This window comes from Crocuta crocuta, unplaced genomic scaffold (assembly GCF_008692635.1).
Source record: "Crocuta crocuta isolate KB4526 unplaced genomic scaffold, BGI_CrCroc_1.0 scaffold168, whole genome shotgun sequence".
In the NCBI taxonomy this organism is placed as follows: domain Eukaryota; kingdom Metazoa; phylum Chordata; class Mammalia; order Carnivora; family Hyaenidae; genus Crocuta; species Crocuta crocuta.
This window is the reverse complement of record NW_027532591.1, coordinates 4,144,019-4,164,657: the sequence shown is the minus strand read 5'-3', so window position 1 is coordinate 4,164,657 and position 20,639 is coordinate 4,144,019. Positions and strand designations below refer to the sequence as shown.

The window sequence follows — 20,639 nt, the reverse complement described above, 5'->3', positions numbered from 1 at the left end:
ATATTGTTTAGATTTTGCATATCATGATTATGAACTAAATTTCCAACTTAGTAAATTTCTTAATAAAAAAAAAGATGAACAGCTGAGATTTTTCTGAACAAAAACAAATGATAGTTTATTGGTTTTTTTGTTTTGTTTTGTTTTGTCTTTCAGATGGGCTCAATTTTTCATCCATCCACTAATGATCAGAGATGCAATTGACCGGGAAGTTGAAGCTGTTGATAGTGGTAAGAGAAGTGCTTTATATCTTAAGACTGCTTCTTGCATTGACTAGTTATTTAGCACATTTATCAATATTATCACTGGAATATTTTATCCTTTTGTCATAAAGGACAAAATTGAAATAAATGTGTCATTTATTCTTGAACCATTAAAAATGTAATTCATTGTAGATTTGAAATCAAAAACAATGACAGGTTATATTGTTTTTCAGTCAGTTTTTTGAGGGTTTTACCATAGTGACTAATCTTTTGGAGGATGGTAGCCTGATTCTTATTTTTTTTTTTAATTTTTTAAAATAAATATTTATTTTTGAGAGATAGAGACTGCGTGACCAGAGGAGGGGCGGAGAGAGAGGGAGACACAGAATCTGAAGTAGGCTCCGGATTCCGAGTGGTCAGCACAGAGCCCGATGCAGGGCTCAAACCCACGAACTGCAAGATCATGGCCTGAGCTGAAGTCAGACATCCAGCTGACTGAGCCCCCCAGGTGTCCCAGGATGGTAGCCTGATTCTTAATGTTAATACCGGGTTAACTTTTCTTTCTGCATGAAGAGACGTTTTCTCTGAGGCTTTAAGTAACATTCTGATACTTAAATAGCTTATTGTGGTGATGCCTGGGTGGCTTAGTCCGGTAGCTGTCTGACTCTTGATTTCATTTCAGTTCATGTCATGATTTCATGGTCGTTAAGATTGAGCCTCATGTTGGGCTCTGCACTTAGGGTATGGAACCTCCTTAAGAGTTTCTCTTCTCCTTTCCTCTACCCCTCCTCCCTTCAAAATAAACTAACAAATAAATGGTTTATCCTTTGTTAAGTCTATGGCTTGAATTTTGGTAGTTCTGAAAACATAAATATTTATGGATGAATAAACTAAATCTTTGAGTAGGAAATGCATTTAATTTTGTTTGACAGTTTTTCTTGCCTTTAGGATTTAAAGAATGAAGACCATAAGGAAAAACTGTACTTGTATAGGGTGAGGCTTCATTATAGAGCTGTGCTGTAAATATAATCCCTTAATTACAGAGTACTGATAAATAGCACCACTATAGAATAGCCTTGCTTGCCTTATTTTAGCATTGGAAACAAATAATACTAGACTTGAGGGGACTTTGAGTTCATTCAGGTTAGACTTGTCTTGCAACAACCTAAGAGGCAGGTTTCTGTTCTTGTTTCTTTTCTTTGTCTTGATTTATTGTTGAATTGTAATAATGACTTACTGCATTCGTTAAGAGGAGTAAACTATAGGGGCACCTGGGTGGCTCAGTCGGTTAGTCGTCCGACTTCAGCTCACTCAGGTCATGATCTCGCAGTTTGTGGGTTCGAGCCCTTTGTTGGGCTCTGTGCTGACAGCTTGGAGCCTGGAGCCTGCTTGGATTCTGTGTCTCCTTCTCTCCCTGCCCCTCCCCTGCTCATGTTCTATTTCTCTCTGTCTCTCAAAAATGGATAAATGTTAAAAAATAAATAAATAAAAGAGTAAACAATAGATAGAAAGAGCCATCTGTTTAAAGTCAGCAGATTTGTGTTTTACTTACAGAAATTTAACTGACCGTGGCCCTCAACTTACTTGTAAAAGAGGGTGAAATAGAACTGTATTCCTTCTAGCTCTTGTAGCTCCTTACAATCAAGGATATATTTTCTTCACTTTTGTTATCTGCCTACTACACTGTTTCTTTTATCATAGGCCCAGGTAAGTATTTGTTGAGTGGATGATAAATCAAATAACCAGGGAAAACTCTTTTACTACTTTTTGAGATCTAGGAACTATCCTCTGAAGTATGTTTTTCTTCATACAGTTTCTAGATTGGTTGAATTGTTACTATTTACACAATCTTTAATTTGGTTTTATAAGTTTATGTCAGAATATATTTTATTTTGAAATATTATGCAGAAATATATATATATGGAGATATACATGTGATATATGTACATACACACACATGCACTAAATAGTTTTGGTGTAAAATGTAGTTTTGGTGTAAAATGAACTTAAGTAAAAGCTTTGGGTTTTTGTTTTGTTCATTTATTTTTGATGACAGGAGACCTACTTCAGTTTGTGACCTGATACAAATAGCTAGATATATGTCATTAGTCACTTAACCTTCTAAGTCTGAAGGGTTTACTTGAGATCAAGGAGATGAGGTTGCTTTTAAGTTGTAACCAGTGTAATAACTTTAGTATTCATTAACCAGTTTTGAAAACTCAATAATCTGGTGTTATTTTCTTTTTTTTTTTTTTTTAATAGTTTATTGTCAAATTAGTTTCCACACGGTGTTATTTTCTTCTATTCATTTGTGATAGTCTTTCTTCTGTGATTCTTAACTCATTTGCATGTTTTCAGTTGCCTGCTTGCTTGGATGGCCCATTCCATGTAACAAGAGTTGAAGGGAGGTTCAACTTTCCTGGCAGATTCTTCTTCTCATTTTTCTTTTTAAAAAATTCCTTTCCACCTGCTTACAAAAAAGATTCTGGGTTTTTAATTAATTATGTAGATCTAACTTCATTGCTCTTATCACTGTGCTCTGCATTGACAATCTGTTTTTGGCCTAATCTTTCAAAGGCGTGGTTATGCACTTATATTTATAAGCACTTATTTACTCATTGCAGATAGGTGTGTTTAGTGTTTTACAGTTTTACATTTGATAACAGAAACTCATGTCGGTGTCTGTAGGGTAGGTTTTAAAATGGGATTAATTTATTGCTAAAAGATTGTAGAGAAAAAAATGTTCTTAATGATTAGTTTTTTATTTTAGTAATAGTTCATGCTCTCACAGAAATAATTGTAATTTCCTACAGAATATGTCTTAGTGATTGTTACTGAGGATATGGCCCTTTTAGCCTAATCACATAGCAGAATATGTTCTCTAAATGTTCAGATATTTGTACTCTATTTTTATCAGTTGTTGTGGAGAGAGTTTTTGTGGATATGTTTATATGTCTGTTAGCTTCCTTTTGCCACTGAACAAATGACAAGAAACTTGGTGGCTCAAAATAACACAAATTTGTTTTCTTAAATGTTTGGAGGTCAGAAGTCTAAATTATTTCCTTAAGGCTGCATTCCTTTAGGAGGCTCTAAGAGAGAAGCTGTTTCCTACCCTTTTCCACATTCCGGTTATCATCTACATCCCTAGGCTATGGCTCCTTTCTCTATATTAACAGTCATCAGAATAAAATCTTCTCTCCTCTCTGAAGTCTGCTTCTGTCCTTAGATCTTTTCTCTGACTTGGAACCTCTTGCCTTTCTAAGTACCCTTAGGATTATATTGGGACCCAGATAATCCAGGATGACCTCTCCTTCTCAGGATCCTTAATTTAATTCATACCCACCAAGTTCCTTTGGCCATGTAAAGTAACATATTCACAGGTTTTAGAGATTAGGGTGTATACATCTTTGGGAGCTATTATTCAATCTACCACACTTAATAATGGAATTGTTTTTCTCATGTTGTAGCCATATCTTCATTTTTTTATTATTTACTTGTTGAAGCTCTATATATATTTTACTGTCTCATTGTTGATTTAGACTTCATGATTTATAACTAAAGTATTTTGAATATGTTTACTTCTGTTTCTTCCTTTCCCTACTGTCACCTCTTTCTACTCTCATAAGCAAATATAACAGTGATGTCCCCTAATCAGTTTTCTTGTCTCTTCTTTTGCTTTCCTTCAACCCATTCTCTACTTTTACTACTAGAATGAATTTACTAAAGTCTAAATCTGATGTCACTCTTCTTATTAAACATCTGCAATGCTTTGCCATTACTCCTATGATAAATGATAATAGCTGACATTTTGAGCACATATTATGTGCATTAGTGTGATAATTCCACATTGTCCTTATTTGACATGTAATGAAACCCAAGGCTTACAGAGGTGAAGTAATTAACACAAAGTTCCAGAATCAGTTCCTCAATTTTTTTCAAAAACTGTATCTGGGGGTTCCTGGGTGGCTCAGTCAGTTAAACGTCTGACTTAGGCTTGGGTCATGATCTCATGGTTTGTGGGTTCGACCCCCGCATCGGGCTCTGCTGACAGCTCAGAGCCTGGAGCCTTCTTCGGATTCTGTCTCTCCCTCTCTCTCTGCCCCTCCCCCATTCATGCTCTGTTTCTCTCTGTCTCAATAATAAATAAACATAAAAAAATTAAAAACAAAGCAAAAAAACTGTATCTGTTTTTCAGAGGTACCATAATCTCCTAAGTTTTTTCTCCTTAGAATGTTTAGCACACTGCCATTTCTCCTTCCGTTCCTATTCCCTAGAAGACTCTAGTTTGTCCCTCAATTCTCAGCTTGAGTCATTCTGTGGAAAGCCTTCCTGAGCCTGTCCCTTGCCACAAATAAGACAAAATTAGGTTAAGTTACAGCCCTTGTATATATTGAAATACTCTATATGTTTTAGCACTTAACCATAGCAGACTGTAATTTCTACTGATCCTAAGCTCTTGTGATTATTAAACCACTCCATTGGTCTCTTTGCTGCCTTTGAATTCATTAAGGTAGTTCTTGTCTTAAAGCCTTTGAATTTATAATTTCCATACCGGGAAAACTTGCCCAAAACTTCTTATGACATCATTCTCACTTTATTTGGATTTTGCTCACTTCTTACCACCTTAGGCCCTATATGACCATCCTGTTGTCACTTTCCATTCTCTTACACAGATTTATTTTTCTTATAGCACCAACCACTGACATTATGTTTAGAATCTGTTGTTTTACTTATGGTTTATCTCCTCTACTAGATTGTAAACTCTTTACGGGCAAGGACTGGGTCCATTTTTTTCACATTTCTGGCTCTAGCAATTGGTTCAGTAGTACCTGCCTCATAGAAGATGTTCAGTAAGGGGCGCCTGGGTGGCTTAGTCGGTTAAGCGTCCGACTTTCGCTTAGGTCATGATCTCGCGGTTCGTGGGTTCGAGCCCCGCGTCGGGCTCTGTGCTGACTGCCCGCTCGGAGCCTGGAGCCTGTTTCAGTCTGTGCCTCCCTCTCTCTCTGACCCTCCCCTGCTCACACTGTCTCTCTCTCTCTCTCTCTCCTAGAAATAAATAAAAATAAAAAATAAAAAAAAAAAAAAGATGTTCAGTAAGTAATTTTTGAGGGAATATCTCTTGTCTTATTTAATCCTTATAAAAATCCTATGAACTAAGTACCAGTAACTCCATTTTATAGATGCAGAAATAGAATCAGGGAAGTTAGGTAACATCCTCAAGGCTGTGCAGTGTAGTAAATGGCAGAATGGGGTTCTGACTTCAAAGTGATTGTTCTGAACAATTAATATTTTATTAGTGACATAGCTGGTTTTGGAGGAAATTTAAATAGTACTTATGACAGAGTTCCCAGGTAATAAGAAATTTGCTTTAACATCTTATTAAAACACTTTATCAGTAAATCCTTGGACGTAGCATTTCTAGAATTGAAACCTTCAGATTATTAACTATCTTGTTTCATTTGAAAATAAAGGAGAACCTCTAGGAAGGTGCATTGACTCCCTAAAGATACAGAATATGTTAAATTATAGAGCCTGGTCTGGGTCATTGAGTTTTCCACTTCAGTCTTACAACACAAAATTCATAAAATTAATTTTTTTTACTTCCTTACTTTCAGTCCTGTGCAATTCATTTCTTGAATTTCTAATAATAAAGCAAGTACTGAATTTATTTTATTAAAAGTGTTTGTTTAAAACTGACAGAATATCAACTTGCAAGACCTTCTGATGCAAACAGAAAGGAAATGTTGTTTGGAAGCCTTGCTAGACCTGGACATCCTATGGGGAAATTTTTTTGGGGTAAGGTGCTTTATGTATCTTATTTCTTCTTCTCCTCCTCCTCCTCCCTCCTCTCCCTTTCTTCCCCTCCTCCTTTCAGAAGTGTTATTTTTTTTTAATTTAAATTTTAGTTAACATACAGTGCAATCTTGGTTTCAGGATTAGATTATTTCCTATTTTCTAATTGGAGAAAGTGGAGAATATGAAAAGTTGATAAAGAATGGAAGATTGTGAAAGCAAAGTGGCTAAGCACCTTTTATCTTTTAGGATAGTTAGGCAGCTTTTGAAATAGAATGTAGTTGAGAATGCGTGTATTTGGTTCTCTGACATTAGGTATATCAAGAATAGCACCTAATGTTTTGTGAATGCTTTCTGAGTGCCAGATACTCTGCTAACACTAAATGCGTTACTTCATTTGATCATTGTAACAATGTTATGAACTGGGTCCCATTATTATAAAGATAAAGAAACAGGCTCAAGGAAGTTATTTAATTTCCTTAAATCACACAGTGTTGGATATGAGATTTGGACCTCTATTTTTATATGATTATAAAGTCTGTGCTCTAGCCCAATCTGGCATTTCCATTTATTAACAGAGATTAAGCAGTGATTTCTCTAATAGTTTTTGAGCTGTGACCAAATTTTGTTTAACTGGTAAGCTGTTTAAATGGTATGTTTTTATAATGGCTTTTTCTTAGTGTTAGAGTTCATTCATAGCCTTATATTAACCCTTTTGACCATGAGTAGAATCTGAGATGAGTTGATCTAAATAGTACTTTGTTCAAAAGATGTTCTGCTTCCCTGTACATCTTGTACAGTTATATGCAATTTATATGACAACCTTGCTTTATTTGGTTTATTTTTAAGGATTATGTAGAATATTATTAAAATAATATGATAAAACCTGAATTGAACACTAGACTAATGATTAAGAAAAGAAGCTGAAGGCAATTACTGTTTTTAAGGTATTGTCAATTGGAGATTAATTCCTTATGTGTTAAAATATACTTCAGAATTGTTTCTCGGGAATTTTTGTCCTGTGTTGGTATTATTGTTATACATTGGTTGTATATTCTTGAGTCACTTAGACTCCTTAGTTATGTATCAGTAGCAGAGCATGCATTTTTTGATGTAGAGGCTTTTGACAAAGTAAACATATTTAAAAAATTTTAATTTTAGTGTAGTTAGTTCAAAGTAAACATTATTTCTGTGATAATTCATTTTTTTTTTTTACAGGAAATGCTGAGACATTGAAACATGAGCCAAAAAGGAATAATATTGATACACATGCTAGATTGAGAGAATTCTGGATGCGTTACTATTCTGCCCATTATATGACTTTAGTAGTTCAATCCAAAGGTAGTGTATTATCTATTATGGCCCTTAGAATTATGTTAAGTAGTGCTTTCTTAGGATTTGTTTGCCTTGATCAGTGTTACAGGGCATTATTTATTATTTTAGTGTTTGACCTTAATATGACCCAAAAGAAGTCAGGATTTGGAAAAGTCACATAACAAGTGGCACAGCTTCATGAGCACAAAATTATCTGATTCTCAGGCAAATGTTTGTTTCTTTTATAGACATAGTTCTTATCTCTAGGCTGGTTTGTGAGTTTACTGATGTTCTAATAGGTCATAAATTGGTCTTTTAAGTAACATTTAGTTGCTGCCTCTGTTATCCTTGGTTTTGCATTTAATATGTATTAATCATAAACTCTGACAGGGCAAAGTGTCTGACAGGGTATAGGGTCCAGAAAAATGGCATGATTAATTGAAATCCGTCATGGTGATAAATAGCAAAAGTACCTTAAATGTAAAATACTGATCAGTAGTTCTACTCTTTTCCTTTTATCATTATCTTCAGCAACTTGTGTTAACTTTTTATCAGTAATCAGAAATCATGGTAGTTTTCTTTTGTTTTCTTTACACTTCAGGAAGTTGCCAGACTTCCTTTTTGACATACGTTATAGTTTGCACATTTAATTTTGAAAAAGTAATCTTTTCACCCTGATAGGACTCTTCTTTAAATGAAATTTTGTTTTCTCATTGTCAAAATTGAAATTGGAACTGATTTGACACTTAAATATAAAATGTTTTTGCATTTAATATCAAAATTAGTCCATTAAAGTTGATTTGAATGTAAAGCTATGGCTATAGAATGGTAGATTCTTTTGTTCAGATTACAGATGTGTGTCTAGATTCCTTTTACAACATTTGTTAAAATAGGCAGTTCTATATTCAGTATATAATTTACAGTTTTAATTACTATTTCCAAATGTGTCATGAATATGCATTTTTCTTCAACTATATATTGTTTCCTTTGCGTTCTTTTTCTCTGTAATAACAAATATATTAATGCTTGTTGCAGATTTCTAAAATAAGCCCTAGATATTTGATACAATTTAAATTTAATTGTTTTTTTAAGCATTAGCATTTATTATCCATTTAAGAGTTATATGTATAGATAGTATAGAATAAATTCAGGACTTGATTAGTCTAATCTGTATCTTGTGTTTTACATAATGAGGCATCTCTTGAAAATTAGTGAAACTTGTGTCTGGTGGAAGTACAAATACTATTTGGTAATAGTAATGAGTCAGTGGGATAAAGGCAAAAGGTGTCTATTTTCCCTGATTTCTGCTTTACTAGAAATTTCATAAGAATTTTGTATAGATGTAAGAATCAAAAGAAGATAGAAATCATATTATATGAAACCTAAGAGGAAGACTTACGGATTAAAACCTCAGCAAGTATAAATTAATGTAAAATAAGGGGAATGTTGAAAGTACTAATGAAATGTTGAGAAAGAAAGATCAGTACAGTGTGGATTAATTGGGAGAAATGTTCCTACAAGAATTAGGTTTTAGAATGGAGTAGGAGGGTAGAGATATTTTTACTCTTGATTCTCCACACTAGCCTAGTGATAAACAAAAACTTTCCTTTTTTTTTTTTTTAAACTTGTGTATGTTTTCTGACTTTACCAACTAGAAATATAGGCGTCTGATAAAATTATATGTGTCTTAGGTTTTTCCTGACTGTTGTTTTGGTTGTTGTTGTTGCTACTCATATTGGTTAAGGAGTGGCAAGTAATGCCCAAATTAAAGTATCCTTTTGTTTTATACCTAAGATCTGTGAGAAATCTAATTGTATTTCTACCTTCAATAACAACATTGCATTTCCCTATCTCCTACCTGCCCTCCCCAAAGAAACACTGGATACTTTGGAAAAGTGGGTGACTGAAATCTTCTCTCAGATACCAAACAAGTAAGACATTCATTTTCATAAACCATATGGTTTAGAATTAAAGAAGCATCTTTTGTATGAATCCCAGAGGTGGTTTTTGAATTTTTTAATTTTTTTGGCTGGGGAAGGGGTGTTACTTTTTTTACACAGGTGATTAAATTAAGACCTAAAGTGGTTTAGGAAGATCACACAGCTTTTGATTGGGAAAACTAAGATGAGAGCCCAAGTTTCCATAATGTCTATAGTTGAAAATATGTAAGCTTGCAAACTTACAGTAAGCAGTAATTCTGAAAAATTTATGGCTCTTTCCCCTTTTACATTTATTCAGAGTTTCTTTGTTACTGTGTAGAGTATTTGACACTATGTTGTGAAAGGAAGTGTTATATGGAGAAGCAGAGTATATACACACTTGTATACCCTTCCTCAGAACAAATTGTGTTGTGAAAAAAAATTTTTTTTAAATGTTTATTTTTGAGATAGAGAGCACGAGCAGGGCAGGGGCAGAGAGAGAGGGAGACACAGAATCCAAACAAGGCTCCAGGCTCTGAGCTATCAATACAGAGCCTGACTTGGAGCTCAAACTCATAAGCTGTGAGATATGACCTGAGTTGAAGTCAGACACTTAACTGACTAAGCCACCCAGGTGCCCTGAAAGTTTGTTTTTTAAATCTGTTGTTTTGAACTTGGAATGCTTTCCTCCAAAACAGAAATAATCTTGTAGGTGATGATTGACTTTCCATACTAGCTAAAAAAGTATTTCATACATTTGAACCAAATTATCTTTTATTAGAAATTGTATATAGAATTCCAGTTCAAAAAGCTACTGCTTGTTGTCTACCTCAAATTCATCAAAATAATACAGATATTTAAAATACATTTTATTGCTACATTTTTGTTATAATGATTATAAAAACTTAAATCTTAAGCAATTAAGTCCTTTTTTGTACTCCTAGTATTTTGCATTTTAATACAATAGATGAACATTTTTTTTCTTGCATCAGGTGAGTAAGCTAGAATTTTTTTCCAGTTCCTCATTTGAGGCCATACTTTTAAGTTTATGAAAGAAAAATTAGCTATGAAAATGTTAGAATAATTTATAATAACAACTGCTTGATTATTATTAACTTGGCTTTATGTAAATTTTCATTGATAATTAGCAGTACTTTCTATGTATGGAAAGATAATGAAAGCCATGCCACAGTTGTGTGGTTGTTTTGTTTGTTTTTGGTTGTTTTGATAAGAAATGAGTATGAGCTCTGAAAATGTTAAATGGCAGATTGAAATGTGTTTTACTGTGAAACTTTACAAATAAAATCAGAGGTTTGTTGAGTGGAGAGATTCGTTAGAGCCTGTCAATTCCTAATAAGCATTTTTAGAAATTCTCTTAAATAGTATTCACTAATAACTTTAGTTCTAAAAAACTCTTCCAGGTTATTTAAAAATAATTCATATTGACCATGTTTTAGAAAAAAGTTAATATCTTCATCCACATGAGAAGCCTCTAGAAGGAAAGGCCTTTAAATACCATAGTGCCTAATACAGTGCTTCATACCTAATAATTATTTCATATATATTTGTTGACTTCAAAAAATATCTCTAATATGTTTTCTTTATGAAGTAGCTTTATATAGGAGGAGAACTGAAGTTGAATGGGGCTGATAGAGGCAGTAAATATTGGGAGGGGAGACCCTTCAGTTGTTTTCTGTCTCCCATGAGTTTCAAAGGTATTTGAGTTACTAGGACTGAGGTTGACAGTTCAGGATTTTGTGGCTTTGTTGCCATCTATTTGCTTATGCCTAGAATGCTTTTCTGTCAGGAATATGTAGAATAGATTATAAATACCTATCAGTTAGGCATCCCTAAAGATACTGCTTATAAAGGCTTTTGCCAATTAAATTTTAATATATGTGTTTTATTTTCAGTGGGTTACCCAAACCAAACTTTGGCCATTTAACGGATCCATTTGACACACCAGCATTTAACAAACTTTATAGAGGTTCGTGAACCAAAGGTTTAAAACTGTTTGAAATAACTTTAGCGCATTCTCTAAAACATAATTGAGGCTGCCAATTTTCTTTGAAAATGATAACACAACAGAAAGTACAGCTGGGTTGGAAAGGAAGTAGAAAGACAGAGGAGATCCAATTAGTGACAGATAGCAGGCCAGTAACTGGCAGGTGATTAGTCTGCAACCCTGCTGCTACTTAAGTCTGCTTCATGCTTTGTCCCTGTTTTCTCCTTGTTCCTTTTTGTTCTTTGGTTTTTGTTTCTTTCTTATTTCATTTTATCTTTGTTCTATTCTTTATTAAACTTAAAAAGAGAAAAATAGAGGATGGATAACACTTTGGAAATTATTTCTTTTTATATAATTATAAAAACAATTTTTGTTAAATGAAAAAATATAAAAATGAAGTGTAAAGAAATAAGGGGGGAAAGTCACTTGATTTTGGCAACTTTCCTTTTGACAGTTTCTAGAGGTATATTTTAACATACTCAAGATGATAAAACATTATCATCTTGAGTATGTTAAAATATGTACACTTCTTTTTTCATTTAATATTTGTGATAATTTCCCAATGAGCTATGCTATAATTTACTTAACAATTTGGTCATAGTGAATATTGCAGAAATATTCTTAATTCAACTTTGTTCTTTTTAACATGGCAGATTTTTTTCTTTTTTTCCTAATTGCTTAGGTATTCCCTCCACTTCCTTCTTCACCCCATTGACAGTCTTTCTCCTCTTCCCTTTCTTTAATCAATGACTGTTTTGTCACATCCTTTATCTGCTTTCTGCTCCATTCTATCTAAGCTGACTCTTCCCAAAGACAACTTATTTTCAGTTGTATTCTTTCTGGCTTTATATTTTTTCTTCATAGAATCATAGAGTAATAGCGCTGGGAAGAATCTTAGAGCATTTTAGCCTAACTCCTTTACCATACTATAAGAAAACAGATACAGAAAGATTTAAATGCAAATGATTTTTCTCAAGGTCATATAAACACATATAGCAAGATAGATGTAGGAATAGATTTTGACCATGGTCTCCTGATTCCTAGTCCTGTATCCTTTCTTGCAAGAAGGGATCCGTCCTTAGGAGCGTTTCATATTTCATAGTTTTTTCATCCATGTTTTTTCCGCCTGTGAAACCAAATTGAAAAGAAATTTATTAAATTGCATTAATCAAATTGGAAAATTGGCAACTTGAAATAATAATTGCATTGTATTTAACCTTCCCCTGTTTATTGGAGGATGAAATATATTGCCATAAAAAATCGTGTAGCATAATAAAAATTATGGAGAGTCACTTATATCTCTTTTTCTGAAAAATATTTTTGTTTAGTTGTTCCAATCAGGAAAATTCATGCCCTGACCATCACATGGGCACTTCCCCCTCAACAGCAACATTACAGGTAAGAGTTCAAGGGCAAATACACTGAATGAGAGTCATATTTTTAAAGAATACTAAATGGTTTAAGTTTGAGGGTTCTGTAATGTTATAAACTGGGACCTCACTACTTCTAGAGTTTTCAAGCCATGCTATATATTTTAATGTCTTCTTGGATATAAAAACTAGGGTTTTCTTATAGCTAGTTATCTTTTCTGAGTCTTTGAAATTAAGTATCTTTGTGTGGATGCTAACTTTTGTAATTATTTTCTTTAGTACTTTGAGTACAAAAATATATTAGCTTATAATTTATTTGTCAGTCGTGATCATTTAGTCTGATTTTTAATTTTTTTTTAATTTTTAATTTTTTTAAAATTTTAAAATATTTTTTTAAATTTTATTTTTGAGAGAGAGAGAGAGAGAGAAAGCGAGCGAGCATGGGGGAGGCACAGAATCTGAAGCAGCCTTCAGATCANGAGAGAGAGAGAGAAAGCGAGTGAGCATGGGGGAGACACAGAATCTGAAGCAGCCTTCAGATCAGACAGACACTTAAATGACTGAGCCACCCAGGCGACCCTCGTTTGATCTTGTTTTAAAAGTAAAGTTAACCCAGAGCGGTGTGATCATGACCTTAGTTGAAGTCGTATGCTCAACTGACTGAGCCACCCAGGTGCCCCTGTGCTGACAGCTCGGAGCCTGGAGCCTGCTTCGGATTCTGTGCCTCCCCTTCTCTCTGTGCCTCCCATGCTCATGCTCGCTCTCTGTTTCTCAATAATGAATAAATGTTTAAAAAAATTTTTAAAAAAGTAAAGGTAAATAATTTTGAGCCTAGAATATGACGATAATTGAAATCTCAACGACTTACACCTTTGAGGTGGTAATGAGTTAGGAAAGATTTATTCAGATTAGGAAAACATTTTAACTGAGCAATATAGCATGGGCTAAGAAGTTCTTTAAAGATAAAGATCAATGCCTACAAATACTTTTCTGATTAAAAACAAATGCTAATGAAATGGCCATTGGCCAACAAAACCAAACCATAAGAATAAACACACAAGCAAAAGTAATAATGTTGCTTCAGTTCAGCAAAAATGTTTTTTTTTTCCCACATATATGATAGAATATTCAAACATCCCATCAAGAATGGTATGCCTATAGTGAAAAAGCAGAGAAGATGTGTATCGTCTACTTGCTTTTGGTGCAAGGATAGTATAGGAAAAAGAGTGTACATCGATTGTGTAGTTATGGTAGAGTGTCCCCAAAAGTGTTAAAATTCTTATGTGCACATTTATTTGTTTATTTAATTTTGAGAGAGAGAGTGAGAGAGAGAGAGAGAACGCACACACCTGAGCAAGGGAGGAGCAGAGAGAGAGGGAGGGAGGGAATCCCAAGTGGGGCATTCTGACGTGAGATCCCATGGGACATGAGAACATGACCTGAGCCAAAATCAAGAGTTGGACACCTAACTGGCTGAGCCACCTACATGTCCCTATGATATGCATATTTAAAAGTTTATTCTATTTAAGTTTTTACTGTAAAAATAATAAATGCTTGTAAAATTTTAAAATAGGACAAAAGAGTATTTAGTAAAAAGTAAAGCTGTGCTTCCCCATTTCTTTGTTTCCTGAAAGATAGGCCCAACATTTTTAGTTTCTTATATATCCTTTAGACATAAAGCAGTGAATATGAAACATGCCTTTTTTTATGAAAATGAAATTATACTGTATATACTATTCTTCCTTTTTTGGGACAATGCTTAGTTTTCTAATTAACAAAGCCTTTATCATCTTCTTCTTTTTTTTATTCTCTACATTTATTAGCCAATTTTATTTTATTTTATTTTATTTTACAAATAGTTTATTGTCAAATTACTTTCCACATAACACCCAGTGCTCATCCCCACAAGTGCCCTCCTCCATTCNATATGTCATTTGCAACTATCTTTTCCCATTCCATTGGTTCCCTGTTAGTTTTGCGGGTTGTTTCCTTTGCCGTGCAGAAGCTTTTCNTACGTTGATTTTGTACCCTGCAACTTGGCTGAATTCTCGGATCAGTTCTAGTCAAAGACTTCTTTATCTTCTGATTGATTACTAAGGTAGATTCATGTAGAAACCTGAAAATCACTGAAGAGTAGAAAAAAGTCATTCATGATTGTTTTCCAAACAATGTTATAATTTCTGTATGTTTCCATCCATTTATTTTTTATGGACTGTTTGTTTTAACGTGCCCTTCATCGTGAATCATTTCAAATCTCTAATTATGTGAATTAGCCTTTTGGGAGGACTATTTTGTTTTTTACAGAAAGCAAATTTTATCCCTACAGAGTTACCAAATACAAAACCATTAGTTCAGATGCAGATGTTGTGTAATCTACTGGGTTCATTCTTTAACTAATATACTTCCCCTTCATCATTCTTAGGATAGATGTAATTTAAGTTCATATTTCAAACAATGTTATGTGGGCTTTGGGGATTGCTTAATGTAGTTGAGATCATAATATTATATCTTGGTTTTTAATTGTTTACTGAATATAATTCTGTAAACTAATTTTAAAATTTAAGAATGCTTAGATTTCCTAACTTTATTTTTCTATATATTTTTGTTTTGGTAGGAATACATTTCTGAAATTATAGTAGAAGCCAGTGGGATAAGACAATTTAAATAATATATATACAACTACTCAGAGTTTAAAAGTATGTTGTTTTATAATGTAGCAGTTTTACAGCTGTTACGTTACATTGTAATGACCACTCTATAAGTAAGTAGTTGGACAAGTGAAAAGAAAAATACAGTGAGGTTAAGTCTTTTGTTCAGGATCATGAATTTACTTAAAGGAAAAACTAAAACTATAAGCTAAATTATCTAACCCATAAAGTAACACATTTATTTTTACCACAGAGCCTGATGCAGTTCTGAAGCTTTTCAAGATACTGAGTGATTCATTATCTGTATTGGGTTCTAAAATGATAAAGAATGTATGTAGTTTCCATTTTGGGTGAAACAAAAATGAAAGATTTTTACCATGAAAAGAAGTTTGATGTCCAAGAGAAAAAGTAGTAGTCTTAATTTTAGAATGATTATACTTTTTCGGTGATTTCAAATAAAAAAGTTAAATTTTACCATTTTCTGTTTTCATCTCACAATTATCAAATTAGTAATAATTTCATGTGTGGTAGAATTTATGTAATAAGTTTATAATCATATTCTTAAATATCATAATCTTTGAAATAAGATTTCCTGGTGTTGCTTATACCTTAATTATTTTTATTTCTGACCTTAACATTTTTTTTAAAGGGTGAAGCCACTTCACTATATCTCTTGGCTGGTTGGACATGAAGGCAAAGGCAGCATTCTTTCTTACCTTAGAAAAAAGCAAGTATTTAATTAATAAGTATTTTTAGTGTAGAAGTCTCTGAAAAATAATAGACAATAAACATTCTATTATAACCCATTCTTTTTGCTTTATTTGCCAGAAAGCCTAGAATCAAATCTAATACTTAATTATAGTCACTTAATATCTAGATTATGCTAATAGTCCTGTTACATTTTTTTTTCCCTTGGGAGCCACCTTTTAGCCCTTGTTGGAAGTAGTACACAAAATTAAAAAAATCGTAAACAAATAGATTCCAAAGTTAATAAAAGGTTAGCTCTAATCAAGAATTTAGATTTGAATAGTAAAGAAGTCAGTTATTTAAATGCTGTGGATCTCCAGACTGTCCCAACCCAAAAGGTGGACTTACTTAAAACTGCATTGGGCAGAGAAAGCATAACAAATAGTGAGACTGTAAACATTCTGTGTGGCTGTGTTAGCAGAATGTTTCCTAATACATTTAAGCACTTGCTTAAGCTGCCTGGCCAAATTGTAGAAATCTAGCTTTAAATCACGACCAATAATTAAAGTACTTCCTTGTTTGATTTTTCTATACAGTAATTGAAGAATGGAAAGGAAGATGAGAAATTTAAATAAGTACTTTAAAGTACTGATAGGACCAGAACATTCAAAGAAAGCTAAAAGGCCAGGTTATTACAAAAGAATAATGATACTAGTTGCACATATGACTTAACATAATAAATGCAAAATGCTTTGAGATGTGCCCAATCTCTCTACCTTACTGAACTTCTTTAGAATTTCATATTCTTCATTCTGGCTTCCTCCTTTCTTGTTTCAGGTTTTCAGGATTATTCTAGTCAGGAAAAGATAACAATCTCATTGCTTCTCTCTTAGACAACCTGTAGAGGTTAGCTAATAGTCTTAAAGAGCTCACTTGACGTCCTAAGGAGAGATGTGTTTGAAGTGTTTAATTTGCTTCTGTAAGACTGGTTCAAAAGGGATGAGTGAAATGCCTCCCAGCAACCATAATTTTAATATTTTGTACTGTTCTCTTCAACAGAAATTACTATGTCTTCATAAAACTGTTTCACTGTGTTGTAACGTATATTTGTGTTTCCAATAAACAAATAAATATGGCTGTTATTTCCTTCTAGTGGTTCTTGCATGCAATGCAATTGTTTGGGATGCCTTGTACTTTAAAAATTTGTACTTTTAAACTTACCTTTGTAAAGTATATTTGCCTCAGAGGCTGAGTTTCCCAAATTTTATATATAAAGCCTACCTATTTTGATAATTTGAAGTATTTGTAGGCTATCAATCCCAAGATATTGATTGGATTCATTTTTTCCTAACAATAGGTGCTGGGCTCTTGCACTATTTGGTGGAAATGGTGAGACAGGATTTGAGCAAAATTCTACTTACTCAGTGTTCAGCATTTCTATTACATTGACTGATGAGGGTTATGAACATTTCTATGAGGTAAATAATTAAAATGGAATTAAAAATATAGATATTACTTTATGCAGAAGCATAATCAGATGTTTTGTTTTCAGGTTGCTCATACTGTCTTCCAGTATTTGAAAATGCTGCAGAAGCTAGGCCCAGAAAAAAGGTAATATGTAGATAATTAGAATTAGGCTAGGAATCAATCCTAGTATGTTTTAGCATTCAGACTGACAAATAGACATGCTTTAGGCCTACCATTATAGTTTTTTAGTTATTTCCTGCTTAAGTTCCTTCACTGGCTCCATATCCTGATTCTTCTACATGTGAATATTACATGGGAACGTGAAACATTAAGGCTTTACATTTATGTGGCCAGTCTGTTTTTTTCTCTTTTCTTGCTAAGGATACTAATGAGAAATGTAAATATATCTTCTAATTTTCTTCTTTCACAGAATTTTTGAAGAAATTCAGAAAATTGAGGATAATGAATTTCATTACCAAGAACAGGTACTGGAAGTCAAATTCTTTTTGAATGTTTTCTGTGACCAAGTTGAAACTGGTGTGGACATTATTCCTATTTTTGGCATTGTCACTGCAGTTTTAATTCTGACACTCTCTGTCATGTGAGTCCCAAGATGCCCTTGAGATTATCTGAAAAGTAACTTTTGTATTTCTGAGTTATGTGTAGTGTTGTAACAGTGAGATGATTAGGCAGATTGACATAGATCATGTTGTGTAACAATCATTTTATCTGTGTACTCATCCATCTGTCTATCCTTTTGATAAACATTCATAAGAGCTTGCTATGGTACTTCATATTTGAGGAATTCTAATATTATGAAGACATGAAGAAATTCTATAGGATAACTTATAGTAATTATCATATGTACTATTAGAAGTTGGTATGCTTTAGGATTTCAGGGAAGGAAAGCATTTGCCTTGATTAGAATAGAATCAGGGAAGGCTCCATGGATATGGTAAATTTGAATTCAGTTTAGCATTAAAAAATGGATAAAGTTTGGATATACTGTAAACAAGAAAAACATAAGTAAGGAACTCTCGGATATTGTGAAAAAGTAAATAAATGCTCCTATGTATCTGTAGGGTAGGGTATCTGAAAGGAAGGTATTATACAAGGCTGAAAGGTAAGGAGTTTAAAGCAGGATTTCTCTAAAACCCTTTTTGTGTATTGGATCCTTTTGGAAATCTGTTGAATCCTATGGACCTGTCCTCAGAATAATATTTCATCCCTTCAACTTTTTTAATCTCAGAAAATTTGTCATTGATCACTGGTTTATCTCTCATCTGGGTTTACCAGTTGTTAATAGTTTTCTGTATATTCTTTTTTTCTCTCTCTCTTTACTTACATATGTATGTGTGTATATATATCCTTTTTCCCCTAAACATTTGAGATTTAATTACAGATACTATGGTATTTCACCTCTAAATTTTTTTTTAATTTTAGCACATATCTGCTATACAAATGTATTCTCTTACATAACTTTACTATTACTGTCACAGTCGGGAAATCCCATTGAAACAGTATTGTTAAATATTACACAATCCATCAAGTAGTGTGTTTAAGTGCATAAAATAAAATACAGCAGTTTACAAACCACTATTGAAGAAAAATACTTAATTAAAATGGTAAAAAATATAGTAATGTGTCTCTTTATTAGCCTATTAAATAACAAGGTCTAGCAGTAGGTTTAACAATTATTTGTTTTAAGTAGCATTGTGAGATATTTGCAGCGACTACATTGTGATTTTTGTTGGTCATTCATAGATGCTGCTAATACAACTGTGGTCTGTTGCCTATCTTCATAATAGAATAAAAATGCTTATTTAGCGGTTAGTGAAAATAAATATGTGGGGTGCCTGCATGGCTTAGTCGGTTAAGCGTCCGACTTTTGCTTAGGTCATGATCTTACGGTTCGTGGGTTCGAGCCCCGTGTCGGGCTCTGTGCTGACTGCCAGCTCAGAGCCTGGAGCCTGTTTCAGAGTCTGTATCTCCCTCTCTCTCTGACCCTCCCCTGCTCATGCTGTCTCTCTCTCTCCTAGAAATAAATAAAAATATAGAAAAAAGGAAAAAAATATGTAATTTCTTCCCAAATTCGTGCACATACACGCACTTGAATTTGTCTGTTGATATATCTTGTGGAGATACCTTTGGGCCTTGGATTAAAAGCCCCTGATTTAGAACTGCTTCATAGAGCATCATGAAGCTGCCTTTTTGGATTATCACCATAGACAATTCCCTATATATTTACTATAAAGAAGTTTTAGGTATATGAGGACAAAGTCAAAAAAACTATAAGCCTCCAGTTGTTGATTCCTGTATAAAAATTTTTTTTTTTAGTGTTTTATTTATTTCTAGGAGAGAGAGAGAGAGAGACAGCGTGAGCAGGGGAGGGTCAGAGAGAGAGGGAGTCACAGACTGAAATAGGCTCCAGGCTCTGAGCTGGTAGTCAGCACAGAGCCCGACGCGGGGCTCGAACCCACGAACCGCGAGATCATGACTTAAGCGAAAGTCGGATGCTTAACTGACTAAGCCACCCAGGCGCCCCTGTTGATTCCTATATAACCTGCTCTGTGCACTTAAATCATTGAAATCAAAATAGAAATCTTATTTTAGGGGCAACTGGGTGGCTCAGTCAGTTAAGTGTCCACCTCTTGATTTTGGTTCAAGTCATGATCTCATGATCATGAGATTGAGCCCCACGTCAGGCTCCACACCAGGTGTGGAGCTTATGATTTTTTTCTTGACCCCCTCCTCCACTTGGCGCTTGCGCACATGTGTGCACGCTCTCTCTCTCAAAACAAAAACAACCACCACCACCACCAAGAAACAACAAACCAAAAAGAAAATCTTACTCTATGAAATCAGAAAGGCTGCTATGACACATATACTGGCCATTAGAGTGTCCTATAAACACTGTTCCCTATAAGTGGAACTTATAGAACTCCACAAGACCTGCCTCCTACCTTACCAGGAGTAATTTTGTTCAGTGTCCTTATCAGCTGTGGTGGCAACACCTGGGTCAGAACTATGGCATGGAAGGAGTGGGATCAAGAATTGTGGGCTACAAACATATACGATACTCAGATTCCTTTTTTGAGGATCAGCTTTTTAGCATTGGTTAGGTGAGTGACACTTTTGCTCTGTCCCTCCAGTTTCTTCTTAGGAAAACATTTCAGGATATCTTTTTACTGACATCTTCCCATTTTGTAGCTCTTCATTTTTTTTTTTTTTTTTTT

General features: G+C 33.8%; 1 protein-coding gene across 3 annotated transcripts in view; it reads left to right on the top strand.

The window, feature by feature from the left end:
* The window catches only part of NRDC (nardilysin convertase), a 117,616-nt gene that overhangs the window by 74,149 nt on the left and 22,828 nt on the right, over window positions 1-20,639 (top strand). For all 3 annotated transcript variants that reach the window (XR_013338937.1, XM_077779678.1, XM_077779679.1), the window contains 10 exons: window positions 154-227; window positions 5,901-5,996; window positions 7,212-7,334; window positions 9,181-9,238; window positions 11,140-11,213; window positions 12,560-12,629; window positions 15,899-15,976; window positions 17,294-17,414; window positions 17,489-17,547; window positions 17,834-17,888. Coding sequence is in view for 2 of the 3 variants with exons in the window: in XM_077779678.1 (XP_077635804.1) it covers window positions 154-227; window positions 5,901-5,996; window positions 7,212-7,334; window positions 9,181-9,238; window positions 11,140-11,213; window positions 12,560-12,629; window positions 15,899-15,976; window positions 17,294-17,414; window positions 17,489-17,547; window positions 17,834-17,888 (808 nt within the window). In the remaining variant the exon portion in view is untranslated. The remainder of the gene's footprint in view (window positions 1-153; window positions 228-5,900; window positions 5,997-7,211; window positions 7,335-9,180; window positions 9,239-11,139; window positions 11,214-12,559; window positions 12,630-15,898; window positions 15,977-17,293; window positions 17,415-17,488; window positions 17,548-17,833; window positions 17,889-20,639) is intronic.